The following is a 17,280-nucleotide window of genomic DNA, read 5'->3' on the forward strand; positions in this document are numbered from 1 at the left end:
TCGCTGTCTAGACATGTAACTTGTCTTGAAAGTTGCTGGGTAGAAATCTAACAGGTAATCAATGTAGTCTCAGTTGGTTGAATCTTAGCAAATATCGAGTTCAGAATCTGCAGTGCTGTTTGCAAGCTGGCTGAGGTGGTACATGGGCTAGCTGTCTGATTATGTCCAGAATGGCCGCACTCATTATCTTCCTGGACAAATACAGACGATTCGACAGTTCTTTGTCCAACAATGATTTCTTATAAAATGTGTTCATTCTCAGGTTTATCTTCACATCAACTACGGTCATTGAGTCCTCACATGTTCTGTTGCCTCAGATTCTCACACACACTTTCAGACCAACTACTTCCCCAAAGCGTTAGTCAAAAAGCAGCTACACTAGAGAGCATGCATGAGACACCCCTCCCGATTGGCTCCACTGACTCTTCGTCCAAGTTTTGGCGCGCCTCGCTACGTCCCCTTCAGTTCTCTTTCTCGCGTTAGCCTGCTTACCTAATGCAAGGTACGTACCTCTCACCTGGAAGGAATCCCGCAAACAATTTTCGATGGGGTCCCCGCGTCCGGCGGGCACGACGGACAGCAGCCGGCCGGCCGGTCATCAATCAATCAATCCATCAATCGATACGCGGCGTCCGTGGAATCCCCATTCAGTTGCCGGGTTTCGGTCCTCTCGACAGCCAACTTCAGCCACCACTCGCTCGGTAACAGGGACAGAGTAACCGGTTGCCCAAGATGATTCAACTAAAGGTTAGTTCTTTCATTTGTTGTGTTTGTACCGAAACAGAGGGAAAAGTGCTGTTGCTAACCAGGCGAACTGTAAACAGACGATGCTCAACTGCATCGACAACTCGGGTGCTGCCCTGGTGGAATGCGCCATGGTTGTCGGCCAAAAGAGGCATGCTTCTATTGGTATGCTTTTGAATTCCATTATATACCCACGAACCCGTCGTCGACTCGAGCATATTATATCTACACGAACTACCCGATCCCTCTTTCATACCCCAACACCGTCGTCGCCGTTATACCCGTCCCATCCCGTCCGATTCTTCTCGTCCGACCAAGGAACCTCTGGCCCTACACATATTATACTTGCCTCCTCTCCCTCTTGTTTCCCCCCTCTCATTTTCCCTCCCCCTCTTATCCCCCCTCCCCTTTCTGCCCTCCTGTCCCCCCCCCTCCTTTTGTGTTTTCTCCTCCCCCCCTTTTCACAAAGTACTAACACCCCCCAGGCGACCGCATAGTAGTAGTCGTCCAAAAACAGCGCGGCGCCGACTCGGCCGGTATGGCCGCCTCTTCGGCCGCCACCAAAGTGAAGCGCGGCGACATCCGCCACGCCGTGGTAGTGCGCACCAAGCAAAAAGTCCAGCGACGCGATGGTTCGGTCGTCCGTTTCGACGATAACGCCTGTGTCTTGATCAACAAGGCCGGCGACCCGATCGGATCGCGCATCAATGGTGTTGTGGGCCAGGAACTGCGAAAGAAAAAGTGGAGCAAGATATTGAGTATGGCGCCTATGCAGGCTTAGGCTTGATTGATCGATCATGGGGGAAGGATATATGTACGATGGATGAGCGAGAATCAAGATGGAATGAATATGAATACCCGTGAAGAAAAGAGTTGAGTGTGCTGGGTGGGATGTGGCGTGACGCTCCTTGAAGTGAAGAGGAGTGTGCTGGGTGGGATGTGTCATGGTAGTGACCTGGTGACTCTCGTGGAGGGCCATGTGTCGGTTTGGTCGGGTTGTGCCGTGGTGATGACTGACAAAGGACGCTACGGCACATCACTTTATTGATATCTGACGGAGCTGTGGTCTGCTTGCCTGGATGGACTTAGGATGGCCCGGTCTATACGACTGAAACTACAACAATGTTCTGGAGTTATGACGGCTTCACACACCGGACATCACATCAGAATATGGTCTCATCGACGGCCTCTATTCAAGCGCCATTTCGGATAACAAACAGCTAGCAGCAGCCAACATCACACCAGTCGATCAAGTCTACGGGTCACTTCAGTTCGGGACATGAAGCATGCCGTCCCAATCTGTGTATACTACTGTACATTACATGTCATGTCAAGCAAAGCAACATCACTGTTCCACGTCACAAGATAGCTGTATACATGTTTATAACGTTCAAGTTATCCACAAGATTGTTGAGGAGACCATCTCTAAACTAGTGTCCTGCCAAAACTTGAAAAAAGAAAAACCAAACGCCCTGAACCGCGGTCCTTTTTACTTAACCGTGTACAAACGCCGCTGTAATGCAACTCATCATGACCTCCCATAATTAACCTGTGTTTTTCCTACCGCCCGCCTGTCCGCCTATGGAAAGGATCGATCTGGCCCTATTCCTCCCGAGTGAAGGAGTGAATCCCCCTTTACTGGTAAATATTACCACAATCGCAGCAGACGTAGAAAAGTTTCTAAGAGTAACGTTGTTAACCCATGACTCTGGTGAGCCCCTCCCAGACAGGTGAGTGAGTCTTACCATTCCGGTTTCCGAAGTACGCTGCTGTGACTGGAAGAAGACAGCTTCCGGGTGGTGGCAGGCAGGGCATTCCTTGATGGCTCTTGGGAGCTAGATAGCAAACGAAAGAAGAAAAGAAAAGATTAGTCTCGATGCAAGCCAGAGCAAATGACAAGATTAAGCCAAATCCAGGTCATCGCCTCTCGGACCAGACCCCGCCACCAGACGGACGGAGACTTTTGGGTATGCGCTGTACTATGCTGTGCTGTGTGCCAGTCGTGTGTCGGGTGCTGTGATCCCAAAGGTGGGCGAACAACCGCGCCGCCATGATTATAGATGTATTATAATCCTGATGTAATGGATATGCCGCAACCGTAATCGCTGTGACCGTAAAATCAAAAAGTCGTAACCTCGTGAGAGCGGGACATGTGTCGTCTGCCGGTCGTTTCCTAAGCTGCCGGGACTTGAACAGGCCGTTGGCTTGATGCTGTCATGTCCATGTCGGTGTCGTCGAGCTCCATGTTTTCAAACTCGATGGAGCCCTCCTCTTCTTCGTAGTCCTCAAAGGCGACCAAGTTGTAAAAGTACTCTTCGGCACGGACCCTGGCCATGGCCTCCCTCTCGCTGCTGTTGTTGGAGGCCCAGACATGGCTGTTGTCGTTCATGTCGATCGTGGTAGCGGCCATCTGGTCGTACAGGGACTCGCAATCGCTGCCGGCTTCGGAGTCGGAGGGAGGGGCGGCAAAGTGGTTCGAACACAGCTCAATGACGCCACAGCACTGGCAGTAGATGTAGGTCGATCCGTCCGCGGGTCGGGGCAAGGTCGACGCAGGCGAGGCGACACCATCACCAACAGCAGCAGAAGAAACAGAAGAGACAACACCCACCGTGGGATCAGAGGCGACATCTTGCGTGACACCAGCCGTCTCGCCGGCAGCGTTGTTGAGGATGTTGCGGTAGATGCACGTCGACGTGGCGGGCTCGGAAAAGTTGCAGGTGCGGCAGGTGAAGAGCAGCTTGTTCTCGTCCTCGGCCTCGCGGGGGTACAGCATGTTGCTGCATTCGGAGCAGAAGCGGAACGTGATCTGCTCAAGGGGCTTCTTCTCCTTGGCGCCACCGGTGCTAGAAGGGGCGGGCGACGACATTTTGGTTGATGTGTTGTGTGTGTGTGTGTTTCTTGTGTGGATGTAAAAGTTGAAAGGCGGGATGAAGTAGAAATGTTGTTGTGCCCGTTTCTTTGTGTGGGTGCTGCTGGTGGTGGTGGTAGTTGTTGTTGGGTGAATGGTAGAAATGGATGGATGAACGGATGGACGGATCGCTAATTGAATGCTTGACGATCTCAAGGATTGGCTTGGTTGGCTTTCCTTGTCGGGTGGCGGAAGGATGCAAAAAACTGCTAGTGTAGTCAAGTGGAAGTTGAATAGTGTAAGTAAGCTAGGTAGTAACAGCAGTTGGATACTTCTCAGCAGTTCGAACGATTGTTGCTAAAGAGGAAGAAGTTCGTCCGTGGAAGAATGAGAGTCCCAAGATGGGTTAAAAAGATGCTGGAAAGCCGGAGGTGGAAAATGTAAAATGGAAAATGAAAAAAAAGAGGCACTGCAGGTGAAGTGGAAGGCCAGCCTAGGAAATGAGCAAGAAAGGCGTGAGGCACGACAACTCCCTCCTCCCTCCACTGCAATGCCCGCCCTGAGTGCTGCAGTCACGTTCGGTCGGGGAGGGATCCATCGTGCCAACTGCCGCCCAACAACAATTGCCCTGCCGGCCGGAGCAAAACAGCCCTGGGACCTTGGAAAATCGGGGCCCACGGATTGTGACAGGGATGGCTGCTACTGCCAAAACCCTTCACCGCCTTGCCGCTTTGGGAGAGGTCACGGTCAGGGGCAGAACACTGGACTGGACTCCAGGCTGCGAGTAACAGGCCAGGCAGGCAGTCTGACCGAAAAGTGTTGCTTGTTGCAGACGGACCATTATTTGGCAAAGCCTCCATTCAGATGCCCGGTTTTGCATGAGCCATGATTCGTTGTTTCTTATTGCCGACGGAGACTCGAGTGTATCAAACAGCCTCGATCCAAACTTGTCGAGTTCAATTCACTGGAGCGAGTGTCTTGTTCTTTGGTGTCATGTCTCGAGTAAACGGGCGAGGACAAGACGCAGTCAACAGGGACCGATACACCATTACAGCGCATCAGGGGCTTCAGGTCTCACACAAAATGACAAGAGTGTACACACTACTGGAATCCACAACGACGTCATTGAGTCGACCACGAGCACCTGTCTGTCAAATATCATGAGGCTTCAGAAGGGATGGACGCCTTTGTAAATATCATACATAGTATGTAATATCGTCTTTGATTGAAAAATCCATCTCCATGTGCCAAATCCTCTCCTTCCTCCCGCCCACCCGTGACCCAAATACAAGTCCGTGTGGCACCCACTCTATGCACGGAGAATCACGAGGCCCCAAGGAACTGTTGCGTGGGGTGTCCCGATGCAGACGACGGATGGACAAGTGTGTGGATGGCTCATGAGAGGGCGACGAGGATCATGGTGCTCATCCGATGCTACACAGCACACGACCGGGCTGCAGGTTCGCAGCTTCGGTTCCTGTTGTCGAGAACCAACGGGCCGGTACTTGGATACTCGAGAATTCTTTCATGTTTTATGAGCTGTGACCTTTTCGATGAAAACAAACATGTCGACAAGGACAAGAACCTGTTGGCCCGGCTTGCCACACCACACTAACAAAATGGTGCCCCTGACAGCTCCGTCCCCGCCAACGAATCCCCAATCGCGGAAAACACAACGGGCGGTACGGTATGTACCTGTCCCCTTGCCCGACCCCGCTCCCCCAGAGAAAGTCCCCGCTTTTTGTGCCTTGTGAGGTGTGGAGCCGCCGACAAGCTGACGTCCCTGACGACGGAGAGCTCCATTGCCTAGAACCGGGAGAGTCTTGGCCGGAGTGCTGCATGTTTCTCTGCCTGTTCCTCCTCCCCCCCCGCCGCCAGGTCATCTGAAAAGTTCAATTCTCCCTTTGCCCATTTCTCCTCCCATCTTCAATCTTTCCAATTCTCAGCCTTGAAGCTCTACTTGCGCAGTTCAAGGTACGTCACGACGCCGGGCAGTCACTGGTTGATCACGCGAGTCGCAATTGCGCCCGAACCTCCTTCTCCCCGTTGACATCGCGACCGCAACAAGGCTACCGGCCTACAGTACTCGACGACTAAGGCACTTACTGACCGCAAACCACATCGTACTCTTGCAGAACCGACCTCCGAACCAATCACCACTACAACCACCACCACCACCACCACCAAAACCGTCATAATGTCCAACGCAAGTCAACCCACCACTCGCAACATCCAGAACAACAGAGCTGACCCCCCCCTTCCCCCCTCCCAGACCATCGAAACCGGTCTCCCCGAAGACTGGGAAGTCCGCCACTCGCAATCCAAGAACCTGCCCTACTACTTCAACAGCGCCACCAAGACCTCTCGCTGGGAGCCGCCCTCGGGCACCGATGTCGACAAGCTCAAGATCTACATGGCCAAGTACCACTCGCCTACGAGTCAGCAGCAGCAACAACAACAACAGCAACAACAACCACAAGGAAAGATCAGGTGTGCGCATTTGCTGGTCAAGCACAACCAGAGCAGGAGGCCCAGTTCTTGGCGCGAGGTGAGTCCCCTCCCCGTTGTCCATTTCAAGTTGCGGCCAAGTGTCTGGTGTTTGTTGTTGCCTCCGGCGGCCCCTCCGGGGAGGCTCCTGCCGAGGGCTGCTCGCTGCGCTCGTTTTGTTTTTCTTTCTCTCTTTTTGACCGTCGCTAACCACCAATGACAGTCCGAGATTACCCGCACCAAGCAAGAAGCCCTCACTACCCTGCAAGGTTTCGAACAGCGCATCAAGTCCGGCTCCATTTCCCTCGGCGAGCTGGCCCTGACCGAGTCCGACTGCTCCTCTGCTCGGAAGCGGGGCGACCTCGGCTACTTTGGACGCGGCGACATGCAAAAGGAGTTTGAGGATGCCGCTTTTGCGTTGAAGCCCGGCGAGATCAGCGGCATCGTGGACACGGCTAGTGGGTTGCATTTGATTGAACGGTTAGTCGGCATTTCTTATCCTCGAAGAATCAGAAGAAGAAGGAGGAGAAGGAGGGCACGGAGAGTATATTGGAGGTGGACATGTGTTGCGGTTATCTGGTGGTGTGTGGTGACGGCCGCCGCTACTACCAAGTGACACCAGTACATCGCGAGACGGACATCATCGTAAACGAACAAAAGTTGCTGACAACGACATTGGGGAATGGTACAGGCTCGAGTAGGATCCCGACACGCCACGACAACAAATCATGACCACTACCTCTGATGAAGAGGAACTTCAAAGGGCGCTGAGAGCGTGCATGACAGTGTAGGAAACAAGACATATTAGGGGTTCCGCTTCTAGCGCGGCGCTTTGCGATGGTACGAAGGAGAGGAGGAATTCGAGGGATGAGACCGGGAGCACGACTCTTTATACCGAAGACCAAAAGATGATGGCCGCGATGATGCATTACGCCATTATGCGGTCACTGGAACTTTGATAATGTCGGATTATTGTACGCAGTACGAAGAAGGCAACGAGGGCCAGCCAGGGAACGCTGATTCCAATTTTCTCAATGGTTCAAGTGCTGATTGGGGGGGGGGGGGGGGACTGACCCAAAAGAAAACAGCCGGATAGGGGTTGGAAAACGAAAAAAAAAAAAAAAAGCAGACAAAATAAAACATTTTCCACATTTTCAGATACACACACTCCCACATCCGACTTAGAGGTAGGTACCTATCGATGCACAACGGAAACATGGTCCAATGCCAAGTAAATAAGACGGCCAGACAAGCAAGCACCCAAGTGGTTCCTAAGTACCTACCTACTTAGCTACTTGCATACCTCTAATATAACTAATAGGGTTCGAGAGGAAGAAAAGACAGAACTTATACTGAATGGAACCTAACTAACCGAACCGAACCACCAGATAAGAAGCGAGAGGTATGTATGTACTTCGTTAGTTAGGTCATCAAACTCCCAAACCAAAATTGGAAAGAAACCAATTTCAATTTCCATGAACCATTTCCATTGATCCTTCCATCCATCCATCCATCCATCGCCATGTCTGACGCTGGCTATTGACGACAACCAAAACTTACACACTATCATTAACCAAGGTAGAATTTTAAGAGTGTAAAAGTGTGAAAAAGTGAGAATATCAATCAATGAATGAGCAACTAACTGACTACGTACCTACCATACTTACCTACTAGTCTACCTGAGCAAGCAGCGTGCATGTATATATGTATGCGTGCGTGCGTGCGTGATCCGTACCTCTCTCTACCTACCTACCTACCTACCTACCTAAGTCTCTACCTACCTACCTACCTACATTATGCCCATGCTGGCTACCAAGTCCTACATATGATTACATTAGGGCTTTTTATTAGCTAGAGGTAAGTGGCCAAGTCTTACCTTCTTCATTCCCGCTACTTTAATATCTGGATGATTGTCTTCTTTTTCTTTTTCTTTTTTTTTTTTTTTTTTTTTTAATTATTATTTTCCTCTTACTGGAATTCTCCTAAAAAAAAAAAAAAATGAGGCTCCGAGGGAAAAGAGCCAAGTAGTAGCTAGCAGGTTTCGCCCTCATCAAGTCCGTCCATATTTAGCAGAGAACTAACTGATCTCAAGTGAATACTATCTCGCGGAGGACTGCCTTGTCCATGCATGCATGCATGACATGCATGATATGCCCCATCGATGGTGATTAAAAAGCTAGGATACTTGGTTTATTTCTATACTCTAATAAGCTGAAATATTGTGTATGTGTGTGTGTGTGTCTTTCTCTTCATGAAACCTTTCTTGAGTTTTGATCGAGATAGAGATTCCAGAGATTCAGGGGAGGACAGCAGCCATCACCGAGAAGAAGATCTGCATCTGTGTGTGTTCACCCCCAGATCCAGTATCCAGGGCAGCGAAATGGGTAGAACTGTAGCTGCCTTGACAAACTCCAGAATACCACGGCGCACCAGTCCAGATTTTGATGTCGTCAGCCCGAACTCGGGTTGAACCCTGAACCCCCAATGGCCCTTGACTCTTGACTTTGACCCATTTGATGGTGTCTGCCAAGTGTAGGAATAAAGGAAAATGATGATGAGAAACGACCCGAACGAAAAAAAACCGCGGGAGCCAGTGCTCGACCGCAAAGAGTTCTAAGAAATGGGGTATATGATACGATAGTCAAACGCACACCTAGAAACCGTGCCGACCGACTGACCGAAAGACCAAAGAAAAAGAGAAAAAGCGAACCAATACGCCAGTTCTGTCCCCGAAACCAAGTGAAAGGAAAATGTGATCCGGCCATAGTCGTTATCGTGAGCATCAGAGCATGATTCATAACCATGACTTTCGTTCCTTGTCATACCCTTTACATTCTTTTCTGTTCCCATTGTCCGTTGTGAATCGATATGGTGTTGGCTTTTGCCGAATGATCTTTTGTGCAGTTCTAAGCTGGCCAGGTTGCCTCGCTGGTTGCTTTTCTGTCCCTCTCATTGTCCTATGCGGCGGCGGTGACTGTCCTGTTAAACCCGTGCTTCCACCCCGTTTGATGATGCTCTTGCTCTCATCCGAATCATGCAATGTGTGTTGGTAGGTATGTACAACTAGGAAAACATAGAGAGAAATGTGCGGGAAAGTGAGACGAGGGTGCTCTACTCGCTCAACGAGGAGCTTTTGTATGTAGGGTAATTTGAGTTCAATCGATGGAATCCTTTTGTTCGCTTATTTCCGTGTATCTGGTGTCGTTGTTGCTGGCCATATTGTAGGGTCGTGTCCATGGGTATTAATGTGTTCTTAGGTATCGTGTCGGTATGTAGTTGTCGAGTTCTAGGTCGTGTAGGTAGTAAGATCATGGCATAGTCCCGCCCACGCTTGCCACCACCCACTCCGCCAACGGCTTGATACTTGCGAACGCGACCGTCATGACTCCCAATGCCATCATTGCCAGAGCCGAGTATGGCGCCGCCTCACTTCCGACCTCATACAAGTATGCAGTTCCCATGGCGGCTGAGTTGATACCGATTGTCAGACCAGCCGCTACCGTATGCGGGTCGTTCATTCCCTCGCCTTGTGCGGGTGGAGTTATGGTAGGTGCTGTCGTAGGTGCCTGTTGAGCCTCGAGGTCGAATGACCGCCGAACGGGCACAGTGAGCAGCTCAGCCTGGCTCGCCTTAGGTTCAGTCTTAGCTTCTCCTTCTGGCTTCTCCTCGGACTGTTCGGGTGAGGTATTCTCAGTTGCCTCTTGCTGCTTGACGAAGCACGAGAAAATCGTCCGTTCCAACCAGCTACCAAGCCCAAACCCCAGTCCCATCTGGAAGATGATCCCACTAATAACCACCATGGTCGCGTTGAGGCTAGCATCGCCTCCCATGGTAATCATGACCGGGGTACCCATCGCAATGGTGACGCTGCGAGCAGTGTAGGCGATGTTGCGGGAGGCGGGGCCGAGGCCAATGGCGCGAGTGAAGAGAGGACCCAACGCGACGTTGCCGATGGCGAGAATGGAGGAGACTATGAGAACGGTCAACCCGGCGCGGGAGAGTAACTGGCGGCGGTATTCATAAAGTTTTAGGCCCCAGGCCACCAAACCGGCATTCAAGATGGACTGGGCGATATCGCCTGCGGCCATGGATACGTTGAGCTTGTTTCCCTCGGCATCGACTCCGCCGTTGACACTATGTAGGAGGAGGTGGGAGAGGGTTGTCTTGGTCTGCAAGGTGTCCAGCATCTTGCCCAAGGCTCGATCACTAATCGCAGCGTCAACGTAGATATACGACATCATGACAAACGAAGTCCATAGTACCGCGTTGAGAGAACCGGTCAGGGTGATTCGTATCCAGGGAGCGAGCCCTTGGGCACTTTTGACGGCTCTTTGAACTTCCAGCATAGTGAACCAAGTGGCGAAGAGGAGAAAGGTCGCAAGAGGGGCGTCACGATGCACCGCATATCGTAGGGGAATCCCAACGGTGAAAGTCAGGAACCAACACAGAACCAACACCGGGTTTCGGCTAAGCCATCCTCGAAATCCTGTCCTCGGTGTCTCATGTACCACTGTAGGCGGGGTATTTTCGAGGGAAGTCGGGGGTCGGGTCCCTTCACAAGCGCTCTCTTCGCCGGAACAAGACACACCGAAGTTGAAGCTGCTGGCCATGGAATTGGGCTCGAATATCAGCTTTGACGACATCCAGCTCCACCGTTCCCTGCGGCCTTCAATCACTTCCATGTTATCCGACTCGCGGGGGAGAGTGCATGATCGTTTCCAGCGGACCATCAACGAGTGAATCGGTAAAGCCAGGAGATACGTTGTGACAGCGTTGATGATTCCCGTGAGCACTTGTCTGTGTTAGCATATCCCCCACATTATGTCCAATGCGAGCGTCTTACCGAAGCAAGCAATAACAAGCCCCACGGTGCGGGCATCAGCAAGTGGTCCGCGACAGATCATGACAAAAGGGATGGTGAAGCCGATGGACATGTGTCGGTTGAGGAGGTTGGTCTGCTCATGTCAGTATGGGGAGGCCAAAGCGTTCATTCGGGGGTAAGACACTTACCGCGCGGCTCAGGTGCTTTTGATAAAACTCCTCCAGTCTGGGCATAACACACCCACAAGCGGATAAGACGACGAAGACGGCGACCATTGCCAATATCGAAGGGGGAAAGTCCACGCCATGGTTGTCCAGCATCAGATTGATACCAGCTATGATAAGCTGTGCCATACATATCAACAGAGTTGCTACCACGCCGTCCCATAGCTGTGTGTGCTTGTACATGTAGTGCCGCAGCCTGGCGTAACGCTGCCTCGCTGTTGTTGAAGTGAATAGGTACATGGCGAATGTAGGTGTTGCCGAAGGAAGTGCCGATGGTAAAGTAGAAGCCATGGTAGACCCAGGGTGTGGAGTCGCGTGAAGAGTCGTGTGAAGGGTTATAGGGAAAGTCAACCTGAGCATATGTCAGGTGGTGTGAGACATGGGCCAAAAAGGAGAGGAAGTGGTAGGCGGCGTTGGTCTTGATAAAAGGCTTTTTCGGGGTTCGCTCTTGACATTTGCAGACACCTCGTGGTGTCTAGAACAACGACTGCAAGAATAGGCCTGGAGCAACAGTAGGGTTTTCCTATGGACAAGGCGTGGAGTACATGGGAAAGATAGAGGACGGGTCTATCGTTTGTCCTCCCCCACGCCATGTGGTTCGGCGGCGGCGGTCAAGAAAGCCACTTGGCACGGATGGTGTTTGGTATCGCTTGGTTATGGATCTCTTGCTTTCCGCGAAGACTTTCTGTGGATGTGGTCCCGGGTTTGCAGGGGCTGGCTGAGTGAATGGTTTGGACGGAGGGTCCTTGGGTTCGGAATAAGATATGCCGGTGCTAGGGATACTGTAGAGGTAAGTAGTGACGTCGTGCCAGACAGTGAGAATCACAGAGGAGGAACCAAGTCAACAAGCTGGCAGAGCTCAGCCTTGATCCAACAATCAGGAGACGGAATCTTGACGGCGATACAGATCCCTGAAGTAAATGGTGAAGAGGGAAAGAAGGAAGGGATCCCTGTGGTTGATGGAAAAAAGGGAAAGGGTAGACGAGTTAGGCGAAAGAATCCTCGCCGCGATAGTTGCACGGCAGGATCCACGAGAGCCCATCCCCTTTACGATCGAACGAATAGGCCATGCCGGTGAATAGTGAAGGGGGCATCTATGATGGGATGGGAACCTGGAAGATGTGCCAGAAGGGTGAAGGGAACGAACGTGTGATGGGAGTACTTGTCCACCCACTTCCACTTGATACTCGGGCCCTGTTGCTCCTTCTGTGAATAGTATCCTTCAAGGTTTTCATGACTGAGTGGATGAAAAATCCAAGGCAGGTACGTGAACCTTGACGACGAATCTGTCCAAGTCACCGCGAGCCATACCCGTTTCCAGTCCCGTCCATTTCCATCATGTCCATCCATATCCATGTCCATCTTGATACGCACCGTTATCATATTGCACCCTGTCACCGTGGTGACCTTTGGTACAATTACTACTTGCTTGCTTGCTTCTTGCGTGCAATCCCGGGAGGCCAGTGTTGTGGGTGATGCAAAGGAGCGACACGTCAACAAGTCGGTGTGTGGATTGTTTTCCTAGTTGACACTCGTATGGCACTTGTTGACAGCAGAGACGGAATGAGTGAGAGGAGGCTTGCCTGGTTGTACCATCCCATGTTCAACAATACTTGGTTGTTGCTGGCTTAGGTCTGCGATTAAAAACGAGCATCTAGCCGCGGCCCGCCTGCGATGGCCTGCAGATTTGAGGTCAAACGAAGGAGGGACAAAATCACGCCATGGCCACTAGATTTTGGAGCGTCAAAGTCCAGGGCGTCTTGGGGCGTTTCTTAGGTCATTCTTGGGGGGGGGCGTCGCCTCTGCCGTTGTCCATGTCACTCAGTGTCCGTATCTGCTCGTCGTCGGAAATATTGTCCCGATTCATCATTTGGGTCCCGTCATCTCTTGGACGGCATTGGGAACGGCCCGGGAGCGGGAGGCAGGCAGCCCAGGGGAGAGGACTGAAGTCAGATCCGTGGATGCGCGGCGTTTTCTTGGCTGAACGGTCCTTATCGTCCATTGGATTGGATTGGATTGGATTTTGTTCTCGCCATGATTGAACTTGCCTTTTTTTGTTGTTCGTAGTTTCTTTTCTTTTTCTTGGTCAAAGCGTTTGATGAGATTTTCTCTCAGCACTCAGTGATTGAACATTGTCCCTTCCTGTTTGATCCGAGTTGAGTTTCCACTCAGTCTTCCCGTGCCTTCCGCCGTTGGATCGGTTCCTGGATCGTACTGGAGGCGTCATGAGGCGCTCCCTTCCCTTCTCTTCCTCAATCGGGCTTAGCGCCGCAGCCACCACTGCCCTGGACTGGCGGCCGATCATTTCTGGGCTGTGGAGAAGAGAAAGCGGGAAGGAGACATCCACATGGATAGGATGCACTAACAGAGATGCCCCTGTTTCCACCTTTCATCTGTTAACGCGGGGAAGAAGGCCCCTGTCATCCGCCAAACAGTCTTCTGCATTTCCTAGGTCATGTCCATTTCTCTTGCCGCTCACACCAGTAGCCTGAACTGCCCGAATTGTAGGTACCCTTTAGGCCTCTGACCCCTCATTCAGGGATCGATGCATTCGACCAGATCCAGACTGCCAGGTTACTATCATCGCCGTCCTGCTTGTCTCAAGCTCAGGCATGATTCCAAACATTAACATGGGGAAACGAGTTGGTCTCTCGATGTCGGTCTCAGGTCGGTTCATGTGCCTTGCATTGTCATCACCTTCTCCCCGTTGACTTGGAATTCCATAATCCCATCACCATTTTCTTCAACGGGAGCTGATGTTGTTCATCACGGATTTCTTTCCAATATCGGGCATACATTGTTTGCTCTCAGATGTAATTGTGTGGGGGTCCATCCGGTCTTCGGAGTCTCGCAATCAAGCAACGGGATGAGAATAGGTAGGAAACTTATAAACTTGACAGCAGCTGGAAGCCGTCCGCGTCTCCATAATCCTCCCACTCCTCCACCCACTTCAGTACCACGGTCTTCATATATTGTACGGAAATAGAACTGAAGCAGACGGGATCCCCAAGCCAGCATAGACCATGTTGGAAAGGCCCGTCTTATTGCCCGTTATCCACTTCTTCCCCGTCCCTTCAAGCATTCTCTCCGCCTCCCCGTTTCCCCGTCCCTCTTCCCGGCTCCGTCTACCATAGTTCTCCACCACTTATCTCTCCGTGTTGCCGCTTATATGACCGACCAGGGAATATCATCAAGGAGCCTGGACAAATTCCCGAGGCCTAGGTCTTGGGACGCGGCACAACGCAGTCAGTTACTCAACCACTCCGCTTTTTTTTTCTTCAGTCTCCAATTGTTCCTGTCGTGGTCCAACCGGAACGGGGTTTCTGGGGGACGGCAAAAAGATATCGGGATCAAAAGTGTCCGAAAGCAGTGTATCTCTCTGTGTGGAAAGAAATCATGAAAATTGTTGGACACACAACCTAAAATTGTCGTCCGAGTTGTACATTGTCCGACTTGATTAGGTATCAGGTATCTCGGCAGGACTACGGGGAAGAGTAACTCAAGGGGGGTAAGGGGTAGGTAGTTACTCTCTTGTCCATACATTCTTCTTCAAGGGGGGATGTTTTTCATGAAAGACCCGAGGTTTGTCAACCTTGTGATCCTCGTGATGGGTTACCGGAAGTTCTGCTTGGACGAAAGCCGCGAGGGGCTAAAGTGTCAAACTTTGTGTGTTCGTCACTCCCACTACGTACCCAAGAAGATGTCACGGTACCTAGTAGTAGATGCGGATGTGGGATTGCGGCTCAGCTGGCGTCGTTCGTAACGGGTTGTAATATATGGAGAACTCTCTCAAAGCCAACAGTATGTTGCAACCGGCAAGCCCATCTCTCGCTCTCAGTCAAACGAAGCCGCGGCCGCGCCACCGCCACCACCATCGGCGCCATGGCCGTGAACCGGCGACACAGGTTTCGAACCCTCAAATCAAAAAACTCTCCATTTCCATATCAAAAAAAGGGGGGTATGAGGCGCCGCGTCACCTGTAATCACCAAAAACTTCAGGGTCCAAGCGAAACACACACTCAAGCCAAATCAGGCAACTGTTAAATTGAGGGCCTGAAAAGGTACCTTGGTAATATCGGTCAATTAGCTACCTCTTACCGTCATCATCTACCGGTTGCATACTACATACATACTATAGGCGCGTTGCTGCAGTCGGTCGGTATGTATCATGTATGTATGCAGGCCCAAAGATGCATTGCATGATTGGGTGCATCTTACTTATACCCGCCAGTCACCATGCTTGAAATGTAAAACATTTCAATGACAAGCAAGCAGGCAAGCAGAACGAAAGCATAATTTCCATACAATACGCATAGATGACCCATGACTTCCAGTACTACTTCGTCTATCAACCTGCCTGTGGCAAATGGAAAGACATGACATGCATGTGCCCGCTGGCCGGACGCCGAAAGTAACGGTTGCCCGCGGATCAAGCCGCGCCAGTTGACCCACGCTGGTGAGGGCAACGAAGCTGGCGAAACGGAGGATGGCTTTTCCCTTTTTCTCTTTTGTTGATAACCTAGCGGGAGTGGCAACGAACGGACGACTTTAATCGCGATAATCCCCAAAAGTCTTGACAAGTGCAAGCACTATCTACAACTACTTGACATGTTGGTGTTTTCAAGGAGAAGATGAGACAGATCAGATCCCTTTCGTCCACCCCGCGTATGCACCTCGGTTTATGCCGTGGTGCCTCGAACTCATGATGAAAATACGCCGCTGAGAAGGGCAGAAGGTATCTAGGTAAACAAACGAGCTAGACCGAATTCGTCGCAAGAGTTATCTTCACGGCCGAGTTGAGGTTTTGCAGACATGGACATGTCCAATGAAGGCAAGTTTCAATTCGCGAAAACCCCGGTTCATGCGTCAGATGTGCTGCGAGAGTGCTGCGAGAGTGCTGCTGCGTAAGCGCCATGTTGTGCACTCCTTCGTTCTTCATCGTCCCTGGTTCGCATTGCCAACGAACAGTTAGGTTTCGAGACATTGCTCGACTACCCTAGGTAAGTGAACAGGATGGATGGATGTTCTTACTTTGGTGTATAGTTGAGATGATGGCTCGAGCGGTTGACAGGGTCTTCTTGGCCCTTGTTTTTTGAGGCGCATCCGAGGACAGAACAGCGACTTTGGAATAAAAAAATTAGGTAGGGATCGTCAATCAGAAAACAAGAAGACAGCGAGGTCAACAGTTCTAGGTCGAAGCGAACCCGCCGTCATGGAAGGAGGGTCCCGGGGAAAGAGAGAACTGAAGAGGGGGAGGTCGGAATCATTTGGCGTATTTTCTCAGATGGTCTACGTTGGTCTACGGGCGTAAAAGAAAGCCACAATGCCGGACTCCCCCCCCCCCCCGGCACGTCGTCTCTCCTTCCCCGTGTGGAGTAAGCATCCACATTTGGGGAAGTAGCAAGGGCCGGGGATGGGGAAGGGGAAGGGAAAGAGGAAAGAGGATTGGGGGAGTACAAAGAACTTGCACACACAAAGGTAAGGTACCTAGAGGTACACATGTCGGTACAGTTAAGAGAGCAAATGGTGAGAACCAGCCACCCGTCACCCGTTCAACTGTCCTGTTGAAACAAGGTCATCGTCCAGCTGTCAACCAAGTGAGAGAGCGTCTACCTACCTAGAAATATGCACACCAAACTCGCTGCAGGATGTCTGGCGCCTGTCACTCACTGCCACTGCCAAATTGAATTCTTCCAAAATCCAATACCGGCCTCCAACTGCCGTCCTCCGACAACATGATTCCCATATGCCGCTGTCTACCGCCGTCAGCCGTTCACTGTCTCTCCATCTCCGCCGAAACGGCGCCGCGGCCTTTCCTTTTCAGGAGACGGGACGTTTGGGGTTGCAATGCCCGGCATATCCAAACCGATTCTCAGATCATCAAATCGCAAAATGACGGGCATCATGACTCGCGTGCAAGTCGAGGACATCCACTGACTTGGGGTGAGGTGATCTTAATGGGGCTTCGACGGGCTGTGGTGGGGTCATGGTGGGGTTTTCCCCGACCTTTGTGGTGGAGTATGAACGAATGCCTACAGGAAAATATCACAATGAGAGAGTTGCTCGCGGATTTTCCTAGCATTTTGTGTAGCCCGTACCTTGTACGTAAAGCGGGGAAGAGATCCGCTCAGAAGCGGGACAAAAGATGGAGG

General features: G+C 51.4%; 5 protein-coding genes across 5 annotated transcripts; 3 read left to right on the plus strand and 2 right to left on the minus strand.

Moving 5' to 3' along the window:
* The first annotated feature begins 723 nt into the window (after positions 1 to 723).
* Positions 724 to 1,877, plus strand: B0T23DRAFT_130485 (mitochondrial 54S ribosomal protein YmL38/YmL34). Its single transcript, XM_062832185.1, has 3 exons — positions 724 to 747; positions 825 to 909; positions 1,230 to 1,877. The coding sequence occupies exons 1-3, from the start codon at positions 733 to 735 to the stop codon at positions 1,523 to 1,525; spliced, it is 396 nt and encodes a 131-aa protein (XP_062694782.1). The 5' UTR covers positions 724 to 732; the 3' UTR covers positions 1,526 to 1,877.
* Positions 1,878 to 2,438: 561 nt separating this feature from the next.
* On the minus strand, positions 2,439 to 3,783 carry B0T23DRAFT_130487 (uncharacterized protein). The gene has a single exon (XM_062832186.1). It carries the CDS (start codon positions 3,611 to 3,613, stop codon positions 2,918 to 2,920), a length of 696 nt encoding a protein of 231 aa, XP_062694783.1. The 5' UTR covers positions 3,614 to 3,783; the 3' UTR covers positions 2,439 to 2,917.
* A 2,195-nt stretch (positions 3,784 to 5,978) lies between these two features.
* Positions 5,979 to 7,138, plus strand: B0T23DRAFT_378590 (uncharacterized protein). The gene is made up of 3 exons (XM_062837108.1): positions 5,979 to 6,143; positions 6,306 to 6,562; positions 6,774 to 7,138. Exons 1-3 carry the CDS (start codon positions 6,009 to 6,011, stop codon positions 6,781 to 6,783), a joined length of 402 nt encoding a protein of 133 aa, XP_062694784.1. The 5' UTR covers positions 5,979 to 6,008; the 3' UTR covers positions 6,784 to 7,138.
* A 2,252-nt stretch (positions 7,139 to 9,390) lies between these two features.
* Positions 9,391 to 11,179, minus strand: B0T23DRAFT_404085 (uncharacterized protein; the record flags this gene model as incomplete). The annotated part of the gene is made up of 3 exons (XM_062838860.1): positions 9,391 to 10,874; positions 10,926 to 11,037; positions 11,093 to 11,179. The coding sequence occupies 3 exons, from the start codon at positions 11,177 to 11,179 to the stop codon at positions 9,391 to 9,393; spliced, it is 1,683 nt and encodes a 560-aa protein (XP_062694785.1).
* Positions 11,180 to 16,451: 5,272 nt separating this feature from the next.
* B0T23DRAFT_412150 (uncharacterized protein) lies at positions 16,452 to 17,185 on the plus strand (the record flags this gene model as incomplete). The annotated part of the gene is made up of 4 exons (XM_062839472.1): positions 16,452 to 16,503; positions 16,607 to 16,691; positions 16,733 to 16,969; positions 17,005 to 17,185. 4 exons carry the CDS (start codon positions 16,452 to 16,454, stop codon positions 17,063 to 17,065), a joined length of 435 nt encoding a protein of 144 aa, XP_062694786.1. The 3' UTR covers positions 17,066 to 17,185.
* Between the last annotated feature and the right edge of the window lie 95 nt (positions 17,186 to 17,280).

The sequence above is a fragment of the Neurospora hispaniola genome, assembly GCF_033458365.1.
Source record: "Neurospora hispaniola strain FGSC 10403 chromosome Unknown B0T23scaffold_3, whole genome shotgun sequence".
NCBI classification, from domain to species: domain Eukaryota; kingdom Fungi; phylum Ascomycota; class Sordariomycetes; order Sordariales; family Sordariaceae; genus Neurospora; species Neurospora hispaniola.